The sequence below is a fragment of the Xenopus laevis genome, chromosome 1S (assembly GCF_017654675.1).
Source record: "Xenopus laevis strain J_2021 chromosome 1S, Xenopus_laevis_v10.1, whole genome shotgun sequence".
Taxonomy (NCBI): Eukaryota; Metazoa; Chordata; class Amphibia; order Anura; family Pipidae; genus Xenopus; species Xenopus laevis.
This window is the reverse complement of record NC_054372.1, coordinates 97,614,737-97,629,076: the sequence shown is the minus strand read 5'-3', so window position 1 is coordinate 97,629,076 and position 14,340 is coordinate 97,614,737. Positions and strand designations below refer to the sequence as shown.

The 14,340-nt window shown below is 41.8% G+C and overlaps 2 protein-coding genes and 1 long non-coding RNA gene across 8 annotated transcripts in view; 2 read left to right on the top strand and 1 right to left on the bottom strand.

Annotated features, from left to right (window-relative positions):
* Window positions 1-1,734: 1,734 nt before the first annotated feature.
* On the bottom strand, window positions 1,735-12,879 carry LOC121399380. Its single transcript, XR_005964987.1, has 3 exons — window positions 12,457-12,879; window positions 10,349-10,455; window positions 1,735-1,800 (listed from the first exon to the last, which is right to left on the bottom strand). It is a non-coding gene; the product is annotated as an uncharacterized LOC121399380 (long non-coding RNA).
* Window positions 6,011-9,109, top strand: LOC121399379 (cyclin-O protein B-like). The gene has a single exon (XM_041579960.1). The coding sequence runs from the start codon at window positions 7,365-7,367 to the stop codon at window positions 8,820-8,822; it is 1,458 nt and encodes a 485-aa protein (XP_041435894.1). The 5' UTR covers window positions 6,011-7,364; the 3' UTR covers window positions 8,823-9,109.
* The window catches only part of stra6l.1.S (stra6-like, gene 1 S homeolog), a 67,008-nt gene continuing 64,793 nt past the window's right edge, over window positions 12,126-14,340 (top strand). For all 6 annotated transcript variants that reach the window (XM_041579953.1, XM_041579954.1, XM_041579955.1 and 3 more), the window contains exon 1: window positions 12,126-12,486. The gene's annotated coding sequence lies outside the window, so the exon portion shown is untranslated. The remainder of the gene's footprint in view (window positions 12,487-14,340) is intronic.

Below are 14,340 nucleotides of genomic sequence, written 5' to 3'. Positions count from 1 at the left end.
TTATAAGTGGGCAACACCAAAAGGTGTTTCAAGAGGAGGATATATGAACACATTTCAGATTTTTACAACATTGTAACCTTACATCCGCTATTGACAGACAGATTTCTCTAACATGATGGGAGTTATCGCAATATAAGAGGAGGCGATTTGGATAAGGAATTGTTACAGCTAGAGACCTCCTGGATATTTAAGTTAAATACATATAAACCTGAATTTCGGCTTAATGGACAATAACACGTTCAACCTTTTTTTCATAAACAATATCTATAGGTCCTTTTGTTTTGGTTGTATACATTTTGTTATTGATTTTTATTATTTTTTGTTTTTGCTCTGTTTTGTTATGATTTTGACGTTTTTTGATTTTGGTAGCTATAGTTTAATTTGCTAATGATGACCAGGTTTATTTGGATTAATCATTTCAATAAATATGCCAGCCAATGATATTTTAAGATTTGTACCTCATACTACTGAAGCTAAGAGACGGTCTGGATCAAGTCTTGAGGGACTCGCAAACATTTATTTGAAAGGCCAATATCTAGTTACAGACATCTTGAATTTATCTAAACAAACTGGGCGCAGCCCTTTTACATTGAATATTATAATACTTTTCAATAAGAAATATTGACCAACTTTGAAAATGACCATGGGATATAAGAAAGAATATCTGCAACCAAATAATGCTTCCAAGTGTTGTTGTACTGTGGAACTGATATACACATGTGTTACCATGGGAACAAGTGTGATATAGGTGGCGAGTCCCTTTAAGACTCCAGGCGCCCTACCTCTTGAGAAGTTTTTGGTGAAACAATCGTTGAGGTGGAGAGTTAAGCTGTTGGCTAGGGGGGCTCCAATACCACCCAGATGCCTATGATTTAATAATCCTGAAAGGGACTGGCCATCCGGTATAAAAAAAAGATGCAAGCCTTTTACAATACCGGAACTTCTGTCTTGATTCATGCAGCAAAGTGTCAGCTGTGATAAGTATCCTGTTGAAATATTGGGTTTATTTAACAACAATATCCCATCGTATATGTTTTAACACTGCCGGCCTTGCTCTGATTTTGGGACACAAACTGATTTTCATATTTAACAGCAGCTTTGTGATGTGCCTGTTCTATGCAGTGCTGGAGTGACCCCTATTGTGAAAATCATATTGGTTCCACTTGGACACTTGATTGATATCACAGATATCACAGAAGCGTTACCATTCAAATACACTGTTTTTTGGGGAAACATACCCAGCTACAGATATTAACTCACAATTGACTGTTAACAAGGCTGTGCCCAGACATAAGACATAATTAATCTACATATGTCACTGGGTGGTTCGGATATAATGATAATGATATAATACTAAAAAATATAAAAAAAAGTTACAAAGGAGTTCCTGCTTTGATTTTCGGGAGGCAATCATTCTCTGTGCACAGGGGACTTCCTGTGTAATATGAAAGCAAGTACATGAGGAGACACTCAAACCCATGGCAGAACTCTCACGTGTAGCTCTTTGTCAACCTCACCGTGTAGGCAATGGTGAATAAGATATGGTGTATGTGTTGAATGTGAGCTATGAAGTACTGTCCACTTTCAAAAAGACATTTTATTGGAGGTCCCCATAGTAACTCTCTGCTTCGTGTCTCTTACAGTTGACTAATGGGCTCCTCCTAACGGTCCAAGCCCAGAGAAACAGTAGGATCTAGGGGTAGCCAATCACAGCTCTGCTATCTTTACAAAGAGAAAGATATACTTCAGTCCCCTGTCAGGTCCACATAACTGTTGATTGCTGTTCAGCCTCTGTCTCACCTATGCAGCCAAGGAAAGCAGCCAGGACAAGGAGATGATTGTTAGCAGGCTCTAGATTGGTGTTGGGGGAAATGATTGGGAAAGCAGTAAAATATCCAGCAGACAACAGGTGGAAAACTTTAAACATGTTATCTTCCCCAAACCGACTGTCACGGTCGGCACCCAACACCAGAACAAACACCAGGCACCCTGGTCTTGGCTCGTGTGTGACCGCCTTTGGGCCTCTGGGGGACCCCTCGGCTTACTTGGATGCCACCTGGACTTAAACGAGAGGTGCAAGATGAGGGTTCTGGATAGGCAGAGGGGCACGACAGTAAAGCAAAGTCTTTGGACAGAAGATCGCAGTACAAGGCGTTTAGGCAAAGGAGTAGTCAGATCAGGCCGGGTCGAGGCAGGCAGAGAATAAACGTTATCAGACAGGCAAGGGTCAAACCAGGGAGTCAATCAGAGGGTTAATCAGAGGCGGTAGTCAGTAATCAGGCAAGGGTCAGAATCCAGAAGTCAGAATAGTCAAATAGCCAGGCAGGGGTCAAAAATAGGAATCAAACAGGTTCAGAATATAGCACAAAGCTCAGAAGCACCAGGAACAAAAATCCTATCACGGGCAATGCATAAAGTAAAACTGTACCTTTAAATAGCATTTGAATTTCGCGCCACCGCGCATAAACCCAGGAAGAGGCGCGTGCGCGCGCCCTAACAGACCTGCGCTACAGTGAACCTGCTCAGTGCGGCGAGCGTCCTCGCCGAGGGGGCGGCAGGCGTCCCTGCCGTCCCCCCACTAGACCACCAGGGTAAGATTTTCTCACACCGACGTTGGGAGCCTAGTTCTAGACCTAAGCACAGCCCTGTATAGGGTTATCACCTCACCCCCTTTAACTCTGAACATATATTCAATTTCAATTATTTAGAAATCCATTAATATAAACACTGCAGACTGCACTGATTTCTGTGTAGCCATGCAGTATTCATCTAAATGTAGGAAAGGGTAAGATGTAAGCCTGCACCAGCATTAGTAAATAAGGACCATTAGAACAGCAAACAGAAAGTATTATTTCTAAAAAGAGAGTCTAAGAGTCTAGAAATGTAGACTCTGTCTCTGGCATTCTGTAACTTCCTTACCAATGATTTAGAATCTAAGATGTTGGCAAGGAAAGGCTTAAACTGAAGCCTGAGAAGTGCCTGAGAAGTACTGTATGTTACTAGTTGTGTGTTGTACAAGCTCCCATGTACATCAGCTTTATAAGAGTAGAGTTTATCAGCCCCAAACCTTCCTCTCACCTTTTGGATGATGTCTCAAGTGGACAGTGCCTTTCATTAAAGGAGAACTAAACCCTAAAAATGAATGTGGCTAAAAATGCCATGTTTTATATACTGAATTTATTGCACCAGCCTAAAGTTTCAACTTCTCAATAGCAGCAATGATCCAGAACTTCAAACTTGTCACAGGGGGTCACCATCTTGGAAAGTGTCTACAACACTCACATGCTCAGTGGGCTCTTAAGAAGCGAAGCTTAGGGGTTGTCGCAAATTTTCAAGTAGAAAATGAGGTTGGCCTGTAATATAAGCTGATGCTACAGGGCTGATTATTATATTCTGATGCTAATTGCACTGGTTTCTGTGCTGCCATGTAGTAATTATCTGTATTCATTACTAATCAGCCTTATATTGTGACATATATATTCTATGTGTACTGTATATTGTGAGTGGGTCCCTAAGCTCAGTAAGTGACAGCAGCACAGAGCATGTGCAGTGAATCGGCAGAAAAGAAGATGGGGACCTACTGGGGCATCTTTGGAGACACAAAAAGATGCAATGAAATGAGAACTCGTAAGGAAATAATATGAAAGAAAAAGGAAAAAGTACGTTAGGTTGTGGCCCTTGGGCTGTGGTTTCTTTATGGCATGATGGGCTCAGTCCAATACAATTTAGAACAAAGCATCATATTCAATGCCTTTTTCTCTACAGAGCATGTTAAATTAGTACTGGTATAGGATCTGTTATCTGGAAACCTCTGAATTATGGTGTTTAAATGATTTTATAGCAGACTTCATGCATGGAAATTCAAATTACAGAAAAAGCAGAAAACCTAAGTCCCGAGCATTCTGGATAACAGGTCCCGTACTTGTATGCTGACTATTGTGCCAATTCCAGGGTATAAATAAGGAGTAGCTTTTAAATAAGACACCCACGCTGTTCAGATGAAAGGCAATGCCAACATAGTACATTCTACATTGATTCTATATCCTTCTAATCCTATAGTCACAGAACAGACTGGCAGGATCAGATGAATAAAACATCACCACAACAGGTTCTGATTATATATTATCATTTCATTGCAAAGGAAAGAAAAACGGGAGGAAAAAAGGGAGGAGACGGCAGGGGAGAAATATTATAGGATATTTTAAAATGGAGAAGGACAGAAACTGTGAGGAGAGAAAGCAAATAAAGAGAATGTAGGCAATGAAAAGAGAACTATTAGGGGCATGAAATACAAAGAACAAAATGGGGGAGCAGATAAAGAAATAATAGGGTCCCATAGTATAAACATGGAGGAGAGAGCAGACACAAGGGCAGGCAGCAGCAGGTGGGAAGTTGATATCAATGGATTCATGTGTGAAACTCCAGTGTCCCTGTTAATGAATTCTCCATTAATAATCTTTATATGCCAATCTAGCAGTGCTATGCTGCCACCCTCTGCCCATCACTGGGTAATGCCATGCTGCAGTGCTGATACCCTTTGGCCGCACACAACACCCTACACTAGGTGCTGTAATGAACTTGAAGCAGCAACAGGGAGATTTCTAGAGAAGGCAGCAATGCAAGATCAGAGCACAGACTCAGTGCTGCCACAGACAATAATCATCTAATTGTCTGATTATAAGGATGCTGGGTGTTGCAATTACACATCCATCCCTTTATTTTACAATAGGGGGTACATTATTCTCTCTATATCCACTAATGTAATTATGTAATAATCAAAAGCAACAAATCAGAAGACATTTTCATCTTTATTTAAAACAAACATCTGATTGGTTGCTTTGGGTTCTGCAGCTGTAATTACACTGCCTAAAATGACGGATCTATTCTGTGCATTTAGATTAGGGATGCACCGAATAAACTATTTGGAATTCGGCAGAATCCCCGAATCCTTGGTGAAAGATTCGGCAGAATACCGAACCGAAACCTAATTTTTATATGCAAATTAGGGTCAGGAAAGGGAAAAAGTTGGAAAAACTCTTGTTTTGTGACGAAAAGTCACGTAATTTCCCTACCCACCCCTAATTTATATATGCAAATTATGAATCAGTTTGGCCAGGCACAAGAATTCGGGCAAATCTGAAACCTGCTGAAAAAGGCTGAATCATGGCCGAATCCAGAACCGAATCCTGGATTTAGTGCATCCCTAATTTAGATGAAAAGCTCTTGTGTGCAGATGCTGTGGCTTCATTTGCTCGCTGAGTGGAGTAAAGTGTTAATCGACCAAAGTCCCAAGTGGCCAGATGTTGCAGTTCCAGGGATTACTGGGGTCAGGGGTACTTTATTGCTGGACTGTGAAGGAGTAACGTGCACACAGCAGTTACTGTACTATATTGCTGGTGTGTCTAAATGTTACACCCACTCAGGTTCCTTCCCAGGCACAGGCCCGGATTTGTGGCAAGGCCACATAGGCCCAGGCCTAGGACGGCACCAGCGTGTGGTAGTGCGGGCGGGTGCTAGGACCGCGCGGAGCGCACAACCTAGGGGTGCCCGCCCAGCTAATCCGGCGCTGCCCAGGCAGCTATCAGTATATTGCCCTACAGCCACTGGGACTGCTGCCTTTTGTTATGTGAATAATGCCAGAAAGCAATTAGGGGTCGTAAGTGAGGGATAGTGTGTATAGTAACCCAAAATGGTGTCGCAAGAATGGGGCGGGAACTGTCAGATAGTTTGGCTGGTGAGACAAAGTAACACTTATTAACAAGGCCATAAAAGTTGTATCCCACACAGTGTTTCTGTTATACAAATCAATTTCTACTTAAAGGAGTTGTTTGAGATAACTGGAATGGACTGGAATTTGAATAGGATAGGGTCTGAATAGAATGCGAGAAATAATAAAAATACATTTGTAGCCTTACTGAGCATTTGATTTTTGGATGGGATCAGTGACCCCTATTTGAATGCTGGAAAAAGTCAGAAGAAAAAGGCAAATAACTAAAATGCTATAAATAATAAATATCAATTGAAACATTGCTTAGAATTGGCCATTATATAACATACTAAAAGTTAACTTAAAGCTAACCCCCCCTTTAAAGCATGCTCTCCTTGTTTAGAAAAAACTCTTGTATCCCCATGTTTCAGAGATTCCTTGATCATATATATCCGAGTCACTAGCCAAGATGGCACTGTTTTCAACTGCCCACTAGATGCCAGTTCCCTCTAGTCTGCGGAAAACATTATAGATATCACAGCAGCCAATGTGGCAGCTTCCAAAAAGGCACATTCAGGAATCAATAAAATGCACCCTACAAAGTTGAATTGTTTGCCATGAGTTATTGCGGTTTTGCCCACTTTTAATAAATGAGCCTCACTGACATGTTCTGTGACCATGTAAAGGCAAAAGGCTGCAGGCCGACTCATACAGGTCAGGGAACAATGAGCAACTCAAATGTTTTATAATATTAAAGAAATCCCCTGTACTGCAAATGATAAAGATACTATAAGTCTGGGAGTTCTGGGCTTTGCTTTTGGAGAAGGCAATCATGTTCTATGCACAGAGGTCTTCCTGTGTAAAATGACAAGTACAAGAGAAGCCACTCCATCTCTTACATGACACTTATACTGGAGCTCCCCATAGTGACGGGCACCTCGTACCAGTCTCATCCCAGAAACACAGTAGGAATCAGGGGTAGCCAACCAAAGCTTCTGTTGTGTGTGGGTAGCCAATCACAGCTCCCCTGCCTTCACACAGGGAAAGATATGCTGCAGTCAACTGACAGGTCAACCTAACTGCTGTTTGCTGTGCAAAGTGCTGGCAGCCTTGGATTCCCCTATTCAGCCATGGAAAGCAGCCAGCAGAAGGTACAGATGTTGGTTGGCTGGCTCAAGTTAGATTTGGGGGAATTATTTATGAAAGCAGTAAGAAATGCACATTTTTAAAGCACATTCCTTTAGAGGTGTATATGTAATGGCATGTTGGTGTACTTGACACTACAGGTCCCCTATAAAACCAATAGTTTGCACTCAGCTACATGGCAAATACCTACGTAATGAGAGCAATCATGTCAAGTTAGGGGAACTTTAGGCAGTTAGTTAGTCGTACCATTTTCTGTATCTCACAAAACACTTTAATAAAAGAAATAGTGGATACTGACAAACACAAGCTATGGGTTTGCACTGGACATAGGCACCTAACGGTTTTCGCCGGCCCAACCAATCAGAGTGTGTGCTGGCCCAGCCAATCAGAGCGCAGCAGAGGTGACTTAGGAGTAACAGACGCTTAGTACCAACAGTCTTAAGAGACAGTTGGAGAGGAGTGAGAGAGAGAGTGAGAGAGAGAGATAGCGAAAAAGAGAGAGATTGTGAGCATGGAGATTTCAAAAGCGAGGAAGCGAAGACGACAGATCAACGAAGAAGAACAACTTTCCCCTGGGTGCTGCCATGATCCCAAAAGGGTGAGGCACCAGGGTGATCAACGAGGGACATGCCACCCTTCAGCTGGGGACCCAGCACTTCAAAATGAGCCTTGGAACACCTTAGCTCACATAGGCATTGGCCTAGAGACCTTCAAGGAGTATGGGGAAGACGCCTACATGTACAACAAAAGCCTTGAAGAGAGATTTATGGCTTTGAACTTTCTACAAAGTCAGCCAGAAATCACTTTGGCGTCATGGTATGAGTTCACCAGCCTGCTTGTCTTCATACACAGACGCCTGAAGTTGGACTTTAGGTCTCTGTGCTTGACTGTCAACCTTCTGGAGCGGTTTCTTGCCCGCACTGCTCCCATCAAGACCACCGACCTGAACAGAGTAGGAGCCACTTGCTTCAATATAGCCTACAAGTTAGTGGACAAACGGCAATTCAGCCTATGGAATTGCCTAAAACTCTTTGATGCCACCATTACAAAGAAGGAAATGAACCAACTGGAGCGAATCATCATTTGCAGATTGCTTTTTGAACTGTTAGCACCGACCATCGATGACTTCTTGGAGCATTTCACCCTCCGGAGAGTAGCCAGCCAGAAGCCTGTAGCTGCCCAGCAGACAAAAGAAGCCATTGCCCTGACTGCTGCTAGAGGCATCGCCGCACTGAGCCTGACCCACCATCATGAGTTTTATACTTATGCACCCTCCATGATGGCTCTGTGCTGCCTGAAAGTAGCCATAAAATTCTACCCTTCAGGCAAACCCATCAACGTGGATCCCGCTGAATACCCAGATCACGTAATGGAAGAGTGTGTCGGGAAGATCATCGCTCTGGTATCATCCAGGCAGAGCTTTTTACACATGCTGCTTCCAGCAGTGTTTCCAAGAAGAACAGCAGAGGAGACAGAGACAAGCGCCTCCCAGAAAGAACCCGAAGGTGGTGAGGCAGAAACATCCAGGCAGGAACAGGGTTCTGACCCCTTGGAAATGGCCCAGGGATCTGGCCTTTCCATCTATCATCAAGGGGTAGGTTTGCAAAACATGCACCCATACAGTCCCACATATCCATACTACCACCCTCACATGCACCCATACATTCCTACATATCCTTACAACCACCCTTACAGGCACCCATACATTCCTACATATCCATACAACCACCCTTACAGGCACCCATACATTCCTACATATCCATACAACCACCCTTACAGGCACCCATACATTCCTACATATCCATACAACCACCCTTACAGGCACCCATACGTTCCTTCATATCCATACAATCACCCTTACAGGCACCCATACATTCTTACATATCCATACAACCACCCTCACAGGCACCCATACATTCCTACATATCCATCCAACCACCCTTACAGGCACCCATACATTCCTACATAATTATACAACCACCCTTACAGTCACCCATACATTCCTACATTTCCAAACTGGTAGCCATACATGCACCACATAGACACACATCCCCTTACTGACATACAGTCATACATGTATTTTGGTAAAGCTGAATAGGGCATTTTGATCCTGGGAGTAATTCCGATTGCCGTTAAGGAGTCAGGAAGGAATTTTTTCCTCTAGTGAGGTTTTTTGCCTTCCTTTGGATCAAACAGCCCTTTGTGGGTTCTGTTGGGACACTTATTACTGAAATACAATAAAGTTGTGACAATCACAGATTCACCTCAGAACAGTTGTCCGTGTCTTTATTTAAGGATTGGGTACTGTTGGATAAAGCTTTTTCCCTGTGTTAAGGCAGAGCTGTGACTGGTGCTTATATCCTACTGTGTTGATTAATAAAAGAAAATAAAAAGGTCAGGACAGGCAGTTGCTCAGAGGTCCCAAACAAAGGAACTCAAGGAAACGAGGGCCACCATTTTATTGCATTTATTGCACCGCACAATAACATGCTGCTGATCAGCAGTCTATTGCTGGAAAACCTGTACAGGTATGGGACCTGTTATCCAGAATGCTCTGGACCTGGGGTTTTCGGGATAAGAGATCTTACCATAATAATTCTACTAGAAAATTGTGTAAACTGTAAATAAAACCAATAGGCTGGTTTTGCTTCCAATAAGGATTAATTATATCTTAGTTTGGATCAACTACAAGGTACTGTTTTATTATTACAGAGAAAAAGGAAATTGTTTTTAATAATTAGAATTATTTGATTTAAATGTTAGTCTATGTGAGATAGACATCCAATAATTCGGAGCTTTCTGCATAATGGGTTTCCAGACAACGGATCCTATACCTGTATTCTTATTTGCTGTACCACATCGAACTCTCTTAGCTGATAGATACTACCCTGCCCATACCCTTAGGTTGTAGCACAACACCCAGCAAGGTTATATGTGTTTTAGGTAAAACCCTGCAAGCTATTCATATTCATATTCCTATTCAGATTCCAGTCTCTTATCCATGCTGCATGGTTGCTAGGGTAATTTGGACCCAAGCAACGAGATTGCTGAAATTGCAGACTGGAGAGCTAAATAACACAAACCTATAAAAAATGAAAACCAATTAAAAAGTTGTTTCGGAATATCACCCTCTACATCACTAAAACTTACTTTAGAGGTGAACAACCCCTATAATGATCTATTGTAAGCAACTTTTCAATTGGTTTTCAATTAATTTTTCACTGGTTTTTGAATCATTAGCCATCTTATTCTGCTTCTTTCAAGCCTGCAACTAAAATACTCCCTGATTGCCAGGGGTCACTGACAGCAGCAGCCAAAAAACAATCTGTGGTTGTCGTTATTGGTACTTTTTATTGCGTATATTACAATTCAGTCCCTGGCCTTGTATGGGGAGTGGACACACAAATGTAAGTAAGAAACCCCAGCACCCCAACAATAACTAAATAGACAGCACAATAAAGCATAGAACTATAGCAGGAACATCACCAGGCTCACCTTGTTGGGTCGATTATTCTCTGCAAGAACCGGCTTCCCCAGTTTTGGGAGTTTGGAAGTCACTGGCCGAGATGGGTGAAGGGACGGCATCATGGTGAAGGATACGGCTGGAACAAGCAATGACATGGAGATGAAATAAAATTACAGTAATGTCAAGGTGGGGGAAGCAATACTGTATAAAGGCAACACTGCGCCAACTGTCACTCTTTAGCTGTTCAAAAAAGGAACTTGAAACATTCGCCCTTCCATATTTATCAATGCTTCTTCAACGATTGCTGAAGGCGGCCAGATGGCCATCACTGATATAATGTTAGGGTTAATGGTACACATTGCATTGGAGAGAACACCAGTCGGTCCTTATAGCCCCATGGCCAGTAGTACTGAGACACAAGTGTGGCTTCTGACACGAAACTGTGCACGATGCAAAAATCTGCACAAAAGCCAGTATTATTTTATATTTTAGCACAAACATTTTAAAAAGACAAAACTTTAATAAATTCAGCTCTTGATAAACCTTGTTTTCTCTCTAGAAAGTTAAGACCTTTAAAGGAGAATTCAGCCCTAAAGTTAAAAAAAGCTACTCTACATAGGCCCCCGCTCCCTCCTCCCCCCAGTGTTACCCAGGGCAAATGGCTCTAACGTTTTCATAACCCCTCGGTGCAGATTCAGGCATCAGAGTTCATGGGCGCCATCTTCAGCCGATTCGGCAATTTTAGAATGAGACCCAGGCAAATGCCCCTAACATTTTACTTAACCCTCTATTTCAGGAAATCGTTTCTTTTTTGGTGCGACAAATCTCCCCGAACTGCCTTCTAGAATCTAAATCGTCGTCAGGATGGCACTCGCACGCTTTGTTTTCAGAAGTCGCCCAAAGTTTGCCTTACGAGGAAACTTCGGAAAGTCAAAGCGATCCAACTGATTTACATTTTAGCTAGTGGGAAGGCAGTTTGGGGAGATTAGTCGCCCGAAGAAGAAGCGATTTGTCGATGGGCGACTAATCTCCTGAAATAGCAGTGTGTGCCCTGGCCCTTAACAGTTAATGCATCGGTGACCCCCCTCACTGAGCTGCTTTAGACGGTGAAAAATGAAACTTTACACTTCAATTTTAGAATAACAGTCACAAATGGAAAATAGAAGGTAATTGGAAAAGGTCTTTATTTTTGGTGAACTATCTGAAACCAACTGAAATGAAAAAAGTGTGAAGGCCACCAACCCCTTTAAATAGAAAACACCTAGCAGTGACATTAGCGGCACTTTCAGATCAAAGATGAGTGCACGTTCTTCCCCAAATATATAAATAACCTTACATGGACTCTCCAACTTCCAAATGCAATTACTGTATTATTTACACACATATAATAAAATGCAGGTAAATAATAGGTAGTTAACAAACAAGTAACTTGCTGCATGACTACAAAAACCTGTAGAATGCAAATATATTTATAGACTATAGGGACAGAATAAAAATGTAATCGCTGGTATTGTACAGCACCATAACCTTTGGTTCAAAAGCTGATACTTTATTGTGATTTCCACTCCCATTATAACATGCTTTGTGGTTAGATTCTACTCCAGACCCTTAGGGCTTTTTGCTTTATATTTTAAACGAGTGAATAAGCTGCTCGGTATGCAGTCTTTCCTCAGCTTTGCTTGATTTTTTTTTTCCTCTGCCTTTTGCTGCGGCATTTGCTGCTTTGAAAGCTGCAGTAATGTCCCGTCGCCTCAAGGGGTAGTGCGCACACGACATGATATTTTTGTCAGTGTTTTTTTCCCCCTCTCCGCCATGTTTGTCCTCCTTGTGAGTAACTTGGCGTTCGCTCTCAGCAGTTTCCACACGTTTCCTATATATGCAGAGAGAGTGTTCAGATTTCTATTAAGGACACCTCTGGCTGCTCTTTTGCAAGCACAGAACTCAAACGCCCTCTCCCTCCCCTCCAAACTTTTTTTTTTATATCATTTTTGAGTTTGATCATCTGAGAAAGAAGAGCAAGTATAACGGAAGAGGAAGGTTGGAAACACACCTAGAAATAGATCGGGTGGGGGGGGGTGGACGGCACGACTAGAACAGAAATAATTCCAGCAAGATGGACATGAAAAAAAGAATTCACCTGGAGCTGAGGAACAGGACGCCCTCTGATGTGAGCTCATCTCTTTCTCATCAACATATTCTTTGCTAATCCTTGTGCTCCACGGAGTCGGTGTCTGTGGGTTGTGCTGGGAGCTAGATGGGGGAGTGGATGAATATGGGCAGCCAGGGTGATATTAGCACATTATTTATGTTCTCTTGTTAGCTATATACTCTGCTTTTAGTTGTGTTCATTGTAACAGACATGTGGGCTGTCAATATTGTGCTTGGGAGACAGATCTCTATTGATAACAATGATATTGCTAGAAAAAAAACCCTGGAGTAAATGTGCTGTTTGTGCTGATGAAGTGTAGGAGGGGATCTGCTGTATTGCATCGGATAGAATGGGGGACTCCTTTCCAAACAAGGACAAATAGAGAAAAAACTTAACATTTTTTATTGGTAGTCTTGTTAGTTTATAGAGTTTCCCCCCCCCACACTGCCGCTGTACACCCTTCCTCTACGCTTGAGTTTTCCCAGCAACCATGTTTTGAATAAAAAAAAAATCACACTTCGTTTTGTATCTTTAAACAGCTACTGAATGAAGGGAGGCTGTGAAAATATGGGGTGCCGTTTGTCCCAAATACATTCTGTATACAAAACTATCCCTAATACACAGAATGAATGTCTCTCATGTTATATAAGTATTTGTGACCATACACAGATAAAAAAATATACAAAAGACTTATTTCTATTAAAGAATGAAAACAAAATCTGGTTAGTGCACAAAAGGATGTCATTATATCACAAACTCCATTCTGTACAGTTTAACAAGCAATCTGTCTCACAAATGTATAACCTCCATGTAACAGACACACTTATGTGCAAAGTTACTTACGGAATGAATTATGTAAAAACAAAGTTGGACATAATATATAATAGTGTAACTAACTAGTGCATGTCAAGCTAGATTTGAATGACAAAATAGATATCTGTGACAGAAAGCAAGATTTTATAGTACAGGATTCATTCTTTCCACAAAATGACAGTTTTGGTTCACAAAACAGATAAAATAACCATTCTGTGAAGCAACACTGTCAGTCACATTCCTGAACCAATAAGAACAAAGCTTATTGCCATATACAAACAAGATGAGAAGTGGCCAGCTCTGCTCCACATGACTAAGGAAAGTATCTGACCTGCTATAGAGGGCGCCCTCTAATGTCTAATAGTAATAAACATGAACAAACCTTTCCTAAAAGAGCTGCTGTTAAACACTACAGGTTCATAAATGGAAGTTTTTACAAATGGCTGAGAAATATAATGCTGCACTTCTAATGATTGTAGAAAAAGAAAAGTATGCAAAACATAAATATGATCATTTTAGGTGATATGGCTAGTCTTATTGTAGTAACCTGCTTGTGTGGCCATTTTGGTTAAGGGCATTCCTGCTGTTTTACCATTATCTTATGACTTACTCCTGTTCCTCTTCCTGTCTAAGCTGAGAGCAATAATGGGACAGGCCACACCCACCTGCCATTAAATGTACCAGAAGTTACTGTGCTTGTCTGGCTGCTTTGCCTGACTCTCAGAGTCAGTTATAAGTTTTGTATATGATAGTTAGACTCCAATGTCTCCTCCTAGCTGTAATCTTGCACCAATTAGCTTGTAGTAGTCTCTTAATAATGTGCTTAGCTGTAGTTCAACTACTACATAATAGATTTAGCCAGAGACTTGGGACTGATCATGTGCACACACATTGTGTATAGTATGATGTGTAGGTTATATGAGCAGCCACTCCTGAGTACTGTGTGTAAACAAAAGGCTTCAGGACTTACTTCACCTCCTTTCGTGAATTCGTGTCTTTTCACCGCTTCAGGACTTCAGCTTCGTCTTTTCGGCCCTTCCGCATTCGGCAATATGTGAA